This window comes from Hemiscyllium ocellatum, chromosome 45, assembly GCF_020745735.1.
Source record: "Hemiscyllium ocellatum isolate sHemOce1 chromosome 45, sHemOce1.pat.X.cur, whole genome shotgun sequence".
NCBI classification, from domain to species: Eukaryota; Metazoa; Chordata; class Chondrichthyes; order Orectolobiformes; family Hemiscylliidae; genus Hemiscyllium; species Hemiscyllium ocellatum.
In genome coordinates, this window is record NC_083445.1 from 12,977,182 (window position 1) to 12,989,645 (window position 12,464).

At 41.3% G+C, this 12,464-nt stretch overlaps 1 protein-coding gene across 6 annotated transcripts in view; it reads left to right on the forward strand.

Annotated features, from left to right (window-relative positions):
• Window positions 1-12,464, forward strand: part of LOC132835997 (dedicator of cytokinesis protein 7-like) — a 180,968-nt gene that overhangs the window by 82,562 nt on the left and 85,942 nt on the right. For all 6 annotated transcript variants that reach the window (XM_060855177.1, XM_060855178.1, XM_060855179.1 and 3 more), the window contains exons 11-14: window positions 1,042-1,198; window positions 2,352-2,476; window positions 3,110-3,203; window positions 4,679-4,841. In XM_060855177.1, the coding sequence (XP_060711160.1) occupies window positions 1,042-1,198; window positions 2,352-2,476; window positions 3,110-3,203; window positions 4,679-4,841 (539 nt within the window). The remainder of the gene's footprint in view (window positions 1-1,041; window positions 1,199-2,351; window positions 2,477-3,109; window positions 3,204-4,678; window positions 4,842-12,464) is intronic.

The window sequence follows — 12,464 nt, forward strand, 5'->3', positions numbered from 1 at the left end:
TGGTGTCCGCTGTGGACTTGTTTTGTTGGTAGGCAAATTGCAGGGGATCGAGGCAGGGCTAGGAGACTAGAGTTCATGAGGGCCGTGACCAGTCTCTCGAAGCATGTCATGTCTATTGAGGCCACATCCACTGGGTACTCATTAAGGCACGTTGCATGTGCTTTCTTCAGTACTGGGATGGAGGTGGTCTTCTTGAAGCAAATGGGGACTTTAGCTTGTAGGAGGGAAAGGTTGAAGATGTCAGTGAATACCTCCACCAGCAGGGTCTAAGAGCATGGGCAGGGCCACCATTCGAGCCTGTCGCTTTCCTTGGGTTGACTCCCAGGAAGACCGATCTGACATCTGCAGCAATGACTGAGGGAACAGGAGCATCCAGGGCTGTCAGGGCAGGTGACACCACGCCACTGGCATTCTGCTCGAACCAAGCATAGAAAGCATTGACCGCATCAGGGAGTGCATCATTCTTAGTGTCACCATGTAAATGGTTGTTAAGTGCTCACATTGATATAAGACACAATTACAGTACTGTATTTTTACTTTCAAACTTTACTTCTAGCATGTCAGTTTGTAGCATTTGCCTCTGATTGGGAAGATAATTAATTTAAGACACTACCATCTAATCCTTATTGGAGTGCTGCTTCATCACTGGTCTGTACCAGCAGTTTGGATCCCATGGCAGAATGTAGAGATAAGAGTGTTTTCCCAGTGACCTGGCCAACTTTCCTCCCTCATCTCAGACCATTAAGTGCCAATTTAGTCATTTTTTTAATTCTTGATTCATGGATTTTGCTGTCCACATAATGGTTGCAGCATCTAACTTGTCATTGTTTCACAAGTTATATTATCCTCTTAAAAATATCTATGATGGAATATAGTTCTTTGCTAGCCTTTGACATCTCTGCCAGTTTTCAGTTCTCTGTTATTTGTCTTAATCTGTCTGTCTCTCTCTCTTCCTGTTGTGCCATTTTCTTTCTCACACTCCCACATTTTTCTGAAGTATAACTGAACACAACATTTTTATTGTTTGTGTCACCTGCCCAGCACAAGGAGAAAGTTGAGAAGTTGAAGAATCAGGCAGAGCAGTTCTGTAACAAGCTGGGAAAATTCCGAATGCCCTTTGCTTGGACTGCAATCCACCTCATGAACATTGTGAACAGCGCAGGGAGCCTGGAGCGTGATTCCTCAGACTCGGAAAGTGGTGAGAAACAACATATGGTTCCATTCTGCCCTTTTGAAGCTAATCCCTTACATTGTTGGGTCCATTAATGAGATTAGTTAGACGCAAGACGAATTCATATTTACAAGTGGATATTGGTATCAGTATGCATTTTGAGATTATCTTTCTAGAAACGATGTTTGCATTTACATTGTGCCTTTGATATTGTAAAATGTCCCATGAGCTTTAAAAGAACATCAGAAATTTGACACTAGGAGATATTAAAACAGGGAACAAGTCTGGACCTACAGTTCCTCTCATACTGGGCAGAATTATTATTGCAAAAACATTTCAGATCCTTAAAATTAACTTGACTCATGACCAATCTGATCCCAACTCGCATTCCCTATTCAGCGGGCAAGTGTCCAGAGCTTGGTAAATTCTGCTTCACAATGATGGATAGAGCCATTATCAGCAATCTTGAGGAGCATCTAAAAGGAGTTGAGTGAGAAGTTTAGAAGGGAATTCTGGTGCTTAGACCTTAGCTGCTGATGTGATGCAAGTCAAGGATGCACAAGGAGCCAGGATTGGATGACTGAAAGTTTTTGATGGTGTTTTCAGAAATGTTAGAAATGAGAAGGAGCAAGCCCCAGGAGAGATCTGAAGATGCAGAATCTCTGGCTGTACCTAAATCTTTCCCCTTAGTTTTTCACTGAACCTGTTCAATTTCTGTTCAAGAGGCTAAGTATTTCCCATGATCTGCAAACATTGCTTGATTAATGTTGTTCTAAGTCAGGTAACTGGGCGTGTACTGGATTAGTAAACCTACTGTAACCTTGTAACCATAGCGTATGCTTCTGTCAAGTTGATTTTACAGCTTCATTCAACTAGAAAATCCAAGTGAGTGAATTTATTACTTTATGATGTTAGACTGGCCCAGAATCTTTCACAGAATGGAAAATGGCTTTTGCATGTTCTTATTAAAGCAGAGACTGTAACAATTAAAAAGGAATTGAATAAACGTTTGAAAAGCATTCGAGAAAAGGGCAATAGAATAATTAAAGAACTCAACATGAAAAGTTGAAACTTCACATTTGACAAGACTTTTTGTTGTAAACACTATTTTAAATGGAAGTGAGGGTGCTGTTTGGTACAAAGGGAAGTGACTGCTCTTTTTATTATGCTTTCTAACAAGAGCGAAAGGGAACGTGGACTGATCGGAAGAAAAGGACATTGGAGCGGATGAGTATTGGAGAAGATGCCTGCAATTATACGAACTTCCGTCCAGCTACCCTGACTGTCACAAACTTCTTCAAACAGGTAAACGATAAAAAGAAATGTCAAACTCTGAAGAAGTGGTCCAAGGCAAGCAAATGTCATTAATTTGAGGGACCTGCAAGCCATCATTAGCCCACTTGAAGTTCGCAAGTTGTTTTCTGCATAATCAATCCTGCCTACAAATGACCACAGGTAGTTTCATTATTAGAGTTGAAACATCTTGCAAAGAATACTTGCGCTATGTGAGATGTCGAAGATTGCTTGAGATTTCAGTCTTGCTTGGTACAAAACCTGGGAAACAAGCACAGAGGATGCTGGAGAGGTACAGCTTCTCACAGTATCTGTGGAGTAAGAAACAGCCACCATATCAAGTCCGGTATAATCTCTCATCAGAACTCACGCCCTCTCTTGTGAAGAGGAGTCACACTTGACTTGAAACAGTATGTCTCTCTCTCTCTCTCTCTCTCTCTCTCTCTCTCTCTCTCTCTCTCTCTCTCTCTCTCTCTCTCCACACAGATGAAACATAGATTCTCCGGCTCCTCGGATGCTGCCTAGCCTGCTGTGCTTTTCCAGCACCCCACTCTGATTTTATAGACTGTCTCCTTATGAAATGTTAAAAATCATTCTCAAGTTGGGAGTTTGATAGTGGATTGCTGTCCTTTTCTGTTTCGTCAGGAAGGGGATCGTTTAAGTGATGAAGACTTGTACAAGTTCCTGGCCGACATGAGAAGGCCCTCATCTGTTCTGCGGAGACTGCGACCCGTGACTGGTAAATTGTTGAATTCTGAAGCTAAAAGTGGCAGGGTGAGCACTGGGCTGAGACAAGTGATTGCAATAGCTTTTTGAGGAAGCAGCAAACCAAAGCACTTTGCTACTTTTGTGGAAATGCTTATTATTTAACTTGCTCAACCTGGCATTGACTGATACGAAGTTAAATGTGTACTCCTCTCTTCCTGAGCACCAGCATGATAAATGCTCGTCCTCAGGTAGTTTGATTCACTCCATGTGAGATCAAGAAGTGGCAGAAGGCACCAGATTCAGCAGAGACCTTGACATTCTGGCAATAGTTCTGAGAATTTATGCTTCATGCCTGAGCTAAACTGTATCAGTTACAGTTATGACATGACACTGTGGGAAGTTGCCAGGTATATGGTGTTCTATAAAGCAGGGCAGTTTTAGTCCAGCCAGTTACTGCCCTGTCAGTCATCTCAATTATCAGCAAAGTGATGGGATGTGGAGGAGGAGAAAGTGAGGACTGCAGATACTGGAGATCAGAGTCAAAAAGTGTGGTGCTGGAAAAGCACAGCCAGTCAGGTAGCATTCGAGGAGCAGGAGAATCAATGTTTCGAGCATAGGCTCTTCATCAAAAAGTGATGGACGGTGTAGGTGACAATGCCATTAAGCAGTACATAGTCAGCAATAACCTGCTCACTGATACTGAGTTTGGGTTCTGCCAGGATCATTCAATTTCTGACCTCATTTGATCAGTCTTAGCCTATTTCTGGGCAAAAGAACTAAATTTAAGTGATGACGAGAGTGAATGCCCTTTTTTCAAAATGTCTTTCCTGGGTTCTGGATTCTGTCCTAGAGAAAGATGGTGATGAATCACCTTTTTGAACTGCTGCACTCCATTTGGTGCATGTACCCTATCGTGCCATTGGGAAGAGAGTTCTGAGATTTTGTTTCAGTTACTGTGAAAGAGTTTTGGTTCCAAGTTAGCATGGTCTGTAGCTTGGAGAGGAACTTGCAAGTGGCAGTGTTTACAGGTATCTCCACCCTTGTTCTTCTAAGTGGCAGAGAGCTCAGATTTGGAAGGAACTTTGGTGAGATGCTGCAGCATATCTCGCAGATTATACACACTGGAACCACGGTGCATTGACTGTGAAGAGAGTGAATGTTTAAGGTATTTGATGTGGTATTAGTCCATCAGTACTGGGAATTCTGGAGGGAACAACTAATTTCTGACTCCCAAAGCAACCAGGATACAATTCAGGAGAATGATGGAAAACTGTCCACTTGCCTGGTTGAGGACAGCTGCAACAATGCTTGTCCCTAACTTTGAACTGTATTGGCCATTCCTTCCCAATTGCTGAGTTGAGAATCCTGGAACACCCTAACACCACTGTGGATGTTCCACATCAGATTGACTGCATTGGTTTAGAACAGGAGAATCTATAACTTCATGTTTCCTTTGTATCTTTGGTTTGCCTATTTATCTTAATAACATGTCTTCTATGTTTATAGCTCAATTAAAGATTGATATATCTCCGGCTCCCGAAAGTCCACACTACTGCCTCTCCCCTGAGCTGCTTCATGTCAAACCATACCCAGATCCTCGAGTCCGCCCAACGAAAGAAATCCTGGAGTTTCCAGCAAGAGAGGTCTATGTGCCCTACACAGCGTACAGGTAACAATCGATCTCAATCATATCACCACCTCAGTGTCAATGCAAGGCAGAAGGCAGGATGGGAGAAGAATCTTCTCTATACTTTATTATTCACTGATGGTGAACTTCTTCGATGTTGTGCTTGCCTCTCAAATTCTCAGGATGTCAAAACGGTTGCAGGTGTTTGCTGAGCATGTGTGGATTATAGTACTACTTTAGATTTGAACAGTGACCCTATGTCGTTGATTATGAAGTGCATCAAGGTGTGCTGGCGGTATAGAAGTTTCATATTTAAAAACAACGTTTTTTCAGTCCTGTTCCTCTTCAATGGCTGCAAAGAAATTCTCTTTGGGAATTTCTTTTCCCCATTCATTCATGTGACATTGGTGTCGTTGGCGAGACTGGACTTTGCCCCAGTTTCCCTGGAGAAGGTGGTGGTAAACCACACCTTGACCTGGTGCAGTCCATGTCTCAGAGGTACCGGGAGCTCTGCAATAGTGAAAAATGGCAATGAGTTTCTCTTGCAGGATGATGTGTGGTTTGGATGGGAACTTTGCAGATGGTAGTATTCCCATACATCTGCTGCCTTTCACCTTCTAGATGGTAGAGGCCATGGTTATAGAAAGTGCTGTTGAACTAGACTTTACAAGTTGCACATCTTATGTATGGTACAGGTCATTGTGCTATAATACATGCTTTGTTAACGTGAAGTCACTAATGTGATTGACAAATTGGGGACACTTTCTAAAGTGCAAACTTTTAAAATGTATGTTAGCTATAATATGATTACATTGCCAATACTTTAAGTGTGATTTTTCTATAATGTGCAGGTGCACAAGAACACAGCCATCATGTTATAGAAGAACTACCTCTACCCAGTTCCACTGTGCTTTCCACAGTGGTAGGTGGAATAAATTTTTTAGCTTGATAGATGGAATGCTAATCAGTCTAAATTGCACTGTCTTGAATGGTGTTGAACTTGTGTGTTGTTGGAGCTGCACAGATCCAGGCAAGTGCAGAATATTCCATCATGCTTGTGCTTTGTAGATTGTGGACAGGCTTTATCATAATATCAGTGACTTATTGTGGAACTTCCAACCTCTGTGTTGCTCTTGTAGCTACAATTTTTAGATGGATAGTCCAGTTCAGGTTCTGGTCATTGTTGATTGTAAGAAATGCAGCATTAAAACCGATATGGAACATCATAGGCAGATTGTTAGACTCACACCAGCACTTGTATGGCATGAATGTTATTTGTTACTTATCAGCTAAGCCTGGATAATGTCCAGGTCTTGCTGTGTATCAACACTAACTGCTTCATTATTTAAGTATTGCAGTTGGGACTGGGCATGGTGCCATCCCCACCTCTGACCTTGTTTGGAATTGTAGATGCTGTTCTATAATTGGGAAATTCAGATAATTTGCACTCAGTAAGGTCCCAATATCAGCAATGAGTCAGTAATGTTGCTTGAGAGGTATATATTGGGCAGAACACAGGGATACTCTAGCTACTCCGAATAATTTCATAGAATCTTTCATGACTACCTCAAGAGGGCAGTCTGGGACTGCTTTTAACATTTCAACCAGATGATATCTCTGAATGTACAATGCTCCCTCAGTCCTTTGGATAGGAGGTTCCACAAAGGTCCTCTTCCTGCTTGTTAAGGTGAATGTGAAAAATCCCATGGCGCTTTTTGAAAGAAGAGCAGAGAGTTCTTACCCCTGCCTTAGGTCAATATCGATCCTTTATTTGACATTATGGAAACTGATAAACCAGTATTGCATGACATTTTCTGAGAGTTTATTGTGCACAAATTGCCTACCACTTCCCTACCTGACAACAGCATAGAGTAATAGAGATGTACAGCATGGAAACAGACCCTTCGGTCCAACCCGTACATGCCGATCAGATATCCCAACCCAATCTAGTCCCACTTGCCAGCACCTGGCCCATATCCCTCCAAACCCTTCCTATTCATATACCCATCCAAATGCCTCTTAAATCTTGCAATTGTACCAGTCTTCACCACATCCTCTGGCAGCTCATTCCATACACGTACCACTCTCTGCTTGAAAAAGTTGCCCCTTAGGTCTCTTTTATATCTTTCCCCTCTCACCTTAAACCTATGCCCTCTAGTTCTGGACTCCCCGATCCCAGGGAAAATACTTTGTCTATTTATCCTACCCATGCCCCTCATAATTTTGTAAACTTCTATAAGGTCACCCCTCAGCCTCCAACGCTCCAGGGAAAACAGCCCCAGCCTGTTCAGCCTCTCCCTGTAGCTCAGATCCTCCAACCCTGGCAACATTCTTGTAAATCTTTTCTGAACCCTTTTAAGTTTCACAACATCCTTCCGATAGTAAAGAGACCAGAATTGCACACAATATTCCAACAGTGGCCTGACCAATGTCCTGCACAGCCGCAACATGACCTCCCAACTCCTATACTCAATACTCTGACCAATAAAGGAAAGCATACCAAATGCCTTCTTCACTATCATATCTACCTGTGACTCCACTTTCAAGGAGCTATGAACCTGCACTCTAAGGTCTCTTTGTTCAGCAACACTCCCTAGGACCTTACCGTTAAGTGTACAAGTCCTGCTAAGATTTGCTTTCCCAAAATGCAGCACCTCGCATTTATCTGAATTAAACTCCATCTGCCCATTGGCCCATCTGGTCCAGATCCTGTTGTAATCTGAGGTAACCCTCTTCGCTGTCCACTACACCTCCAATTTTGGTATCATCTGCAAACTTACTAACTGTACCTCTTGTGCTCGCATCCAAATTATTTATGTAAATGACAAAAAGTAGAGGGCCCCCAGCACCGATCCTTGTGGCACTCCACTGGTCACAGGCCTCCAGTCTGAAAAACAACCCTGCACCACCACCCTCTGTCTTTTACCTTTGAGCCAGTTCTGTATCCAAATGGCTAGTTCTCCCTGTATTCCATGAGATCCAACCTTGCTAATCAATCTTCCATGGGGAACCTTGTCGAATGCCTGACTGAAGTCCATATAGATCAGATCTACTGCTCTGCCCTCATCAATCTTCTTTGTTACTTAAAAAAATTCAATCAAGTTTGTGAGACATGATTCCCACGCACAAAGCCATGTTGACTATCCCTAATCAGTTCTTGCCTTTCCAAATACATGTACATCCTGTCCCTCAGGATTCCCTCCAACAACTTGCTCACCGGTCTGTAGTTCCCTGGCTTGTCTTTACCGCCCTTCTTAAACAGTGGCACCATGTTTGCCAACCTCCAGTCTTCCAGCACCTCACCTGTGACTATCAATGATACAAATATCTCAGCAAGAGGCCCAGCAATCACTTCTCTCGCTTCCCACAGAGTTCTCGGGTACACCTGATCAGGTCCTGAGGATTTATCCACTCTTAACCATTTGAAGACATCCAGCACTTCCTCCTCTGTAATCTGGACATTTTGCAAGATGTGATGTTCTGGGGTCAGGTAGTTGCTACATAAATACACGTTTGTTTTCTTTTTCAATCCTGAACAGTCTGGAATTTGTGCTCAAACACTACGTCAGTGTGAGCACTTCCTGTTTCAGGGTCAGAACTCAATAAAAGTTGAGACAAAGGTAGCAACTTCTGAGGTTGCAACTGCAGAAAGGTTTTGTGGTATACTGTAGATGTTTTCTAAGCAACTGATTCAGAAATGTTATTACACACCTTTGGAGCAGGTGGGATTTGAACCTGGGCCTCCTCGTTCAGAGGTAGTGGCACTACCAGTGTGTCACAAGAAGCCTTCTTTGAGGTGTATTATACTCATAGTCACAGGATTCAGATGATTTGTGGAAATTAACATTGTTAGAATAAGGTAAAACTGGCATTTGGCCTCTCAAAGTCCTCAGTTTAGTTAGAGTGCCATCTTGTGGCAGCAGGTGAATGTTTGAACTTTTCTAAGTTTTCCTGAAGATGCTGAATCTCTGGTGTTGAATTTTAATTTTCACTATATCCAAAGAGAAGCTCCCTGAAATGGGACATCCTGCAACCTATTGGAGTTTTCTGTCCCACCCTTCGCACAAAAGATCTGAACATCATTTTTGGAAAGTATATGCTGATTGTGTGTGCTGCAAGTATTGTGACATCTGGGAATTCAATGAGTGGCAGGCTCAACAGTGGATGTCCTTATTTGATGAGAATTAAGATTTGAGAAAGAGATATGAATGTCTGAATAGGAAATCTGAACCACATCGGGTGATGAAAGATTAATTCAGAGGTTAAAAAGATTTGATAAGCAAAATGTGCTCAAAAATTGGCTTTTTCAAAAATAAATCTTTATTTACAATTGAAGAAATGAGATGCCATAGTTTTCTCTGCTGGTGAGATTGATTGGGATGTTGTTAAAAGGATATTTGCACTGCTGTTTACAGGATGTAACTTTTTGTGGTGAGTTTAATGGGCAATTAATGTGTCAATCCATGGCATTCCGAAGAGTAACTGGGATGCTTGGAGTGAAATGTAGCTTGTGCAAGGAGACATTGGAACTGTATTCATCTATGCACGTTCTGGAGATTTGCAACTCACGGTATAACTTTTAAACCCCTAATTGGCTGGCCAGTTTTCACAAGAAATAATCCTGCCTGTTAATTCCCTACTGTCATCCTAACACAATTTGAAAATGCAGTTTAAGAAAAGTGTCACTAGCAAAAGTTGACTTTATATGAATTTATTTTTGGTCTAAAATACAACCGGGTATGATTATTTTTGATATTGCTACAAAAGACTGGTGCATTTCCGTAAGTCAAGTAAGTCTGTAAGAAACAAGGTAATCATCAGTATGTGTGGGGTAGCTGAAAACTTTTGCAAGGGTATAAAACAGAAATATTAGAACCAGCAGCAGGATTAATTTCCCTGTTCTGATTAATTACTGTTAAACCTAAAATCTGGTGTGTATTTATAAAAGTGTTTGTTTTAACACATATTCCAGTAATTGCTAATGAAACACATGTTTTGTGTGTCTGTCTTTTTAATTGGCCTTCTCTGCAGATCTGGGTTAACACGGTGCCAAGGGTAGTGTTTGTTTTGGGTGCGATACATATTGTACTGGAATCCTTCAGACAGTGTGAGCAATGCCAGCTGTTAGGGCAGATGCAACACAGACTTGTTCCTGTGCATTTTCCTAAGGTTGGAAGTGATGGTGTGGGCTCCTGTAAGTGTTCCTGCTCCAATGTACAGCATTTAAAGTATCCTCAAGAAAATTAATGAGAGTTATTAGCATTTTCCTGTGTGTAAAGGCTGTTAAGTGATTTAACCACTGAATTTTCAACGATGATGTGTAATGTGATGTTTACTAATACATTAAAACTGTTTACAAGAGAGCTTTCCTTATTCATTACTGAACACTTGTTTCTCAAAGGAAATAGGTTAGAGTCTGTACAATCAGAAACACATTCAGAGAATTTTACCTTTTAAGAGATTTACTCCTTTGAACCATATTAATGTTTGCTTCAGAAAATGTCAGGATTGCACTTTGGTATGGTGTTGGTTTTGAGCATCCAGGTATGTGGATCATTACAATGATGTAAAGACATAAAGAAAAAATTGATGAGAAAATGGAATACATGCCATTATATCAAAAAGACTAGAATGCTAGTGGTGAAGTCATAATTCATCTGTGCAAAGCCTTACCTGGAGTACTGTGATTTATGCTGTGCACCACATAGCGAGTTTTGAGAAGATTTGTAGCTCAGGTTGAGGTTTTGGATGTAGGTTTGCTCACTGAGCTGGAAGGTTCATGTCCAGACGTTTTGTCACATGTGCACCACATGTTAGAAAGGATATATTGGCCTTGATAGGAATCAGCATGTATTTAACAGAATGGTACTTTGACAACAAAAATCAAATTGCAAGGCAAGATTGTACAAAGTAGGGTTGTATTGCTGGAATCTGGAAGATTCATAGGTAATTTGATTGAAAAGTTAAAGACATTAACAGGAATAAGATCAGGTAAGATCGTGAGAGGCATTGATAGGGTGAATGCACTCAGTCTTTTCCCAAGGGTTGGGGAATCAAGGACTAGAGAGCATCAGTTTAAAGTTAGAGGGGAAAGAATAGAAAGGAGCCTGACAGGCAGCTTTTTTTTAAACACAGGGTGGTACATATATGGAAGGCAAGTGCATTAACAGCAGGGAAATGGGGTTAGTTCAGATTAACATTTTAGTTGGCATGGACCAGTTTGGGCCAAAGGGCCTGTCTCCGTGCTGCTTGACTCTATGACTTTATGGAGAAAGTGAGATCTGCAGATGCTGGAGATCAGAGCTGAAAATGTGTTGCTGGAAAAGCGCAGCAGGTCAGGCAGCATCCAAGGAACAGGAAACTCGACGTTTCAGGCATAAGACCTTCATCAGGCATATGACTTTATGACCAGGTAAATACAAACTATTTCTGCTGGTTGATGTGTGTAGGACTATAGTCTTTAAAAATGTTCGGGAGAGAAATCAGGGATTCTTTGATCATGTAAAGGATGATAAAAGGTCATAACTTTTCTTCTGCAAAGGGCATTTGGTTGCAAGCCAATTGCTAATTTTAGATCTAAGGTTTATAGGTTTTTGGCCTCAAGGCATGAAGGGATACGGAATTATGTTGCAGATCAGTCCTGATCTCATTCATTCATAGAACATGCTTAAGGGGCTAACTGACCTCCTTCTCTTCCTATGACATAATTCAAATAGAATCTTTCTGTCGAGAAAAACAACAAAAGAGACTGACTGATTATGTTTCAGACTGTCATTCATTCTTGGGGCATGATTGTAATAAGGAAATACTTATGTCAGACAATGCCATTTTGTTAGTTTTCACAGTATAGTTTCACCATGCCTGCTATGCATTGTTTCATTCGGGAGAGTGATTATTAAGAGGCATTTCTTGGAGCTGAGGTTAAGGCCATACTCTTCAACCTGTCAAAACAAAAGCTAGTCAGTGGGCACAGAGCCAACCGGAGCAATCTGGTGGACATGTTTTGTACAAAAGACATCAGTTGGTTGCCAGGGTGCTCTTTGTATTGAGTTTCCACACTGACAAACAGTGTCACATTGAGTCTTTGCTGCTGTGTGTACAGTCACGTCCCAAGAATGAGTTAGAATGACATCCTCAACCACAAGCTCAGCTCTTCATTTATTCTTCCTCTATTATTCTTGGTAATACAATTCTGATTGATTTATGCCTTCATTGTTGTCATGACTTGTTATTGACATGGCAGTTTTCAGCAACTAGCTTGTAATTCATGGTGTGAGGAGGTACGTTGTGTGTTGTTGCTATTTCGGAACTTGGGTTCGAAAGTGAAGATAAAATGGATATTAGTTTTCAGTTCTGTAAAGATATAATGTGTTTTTTTTAAAAGACGCCTGGGACTTATTGTGAATTGAATTTTTTTTTAAAAAAGCTTATCCAGGAAATCATGTGACTTTAGCAAATTGAACAGAAAGCAGAGGTCTCCTCAGGATGCTTGAATTTCACAGCACAGACTGAGAAATGATACGTCAGAAACTGATTCATTTAGGCTAAAGCAAGTTTTTTCAGAAGTTAAAAACCAAAAGAACTGCAGATGCTGCAAGTCAGAAACAAAAATGGAAACTGCTGGAAAAACACAGCAGGTCTGGCAGCATCTGTGGAGAGAAGTCA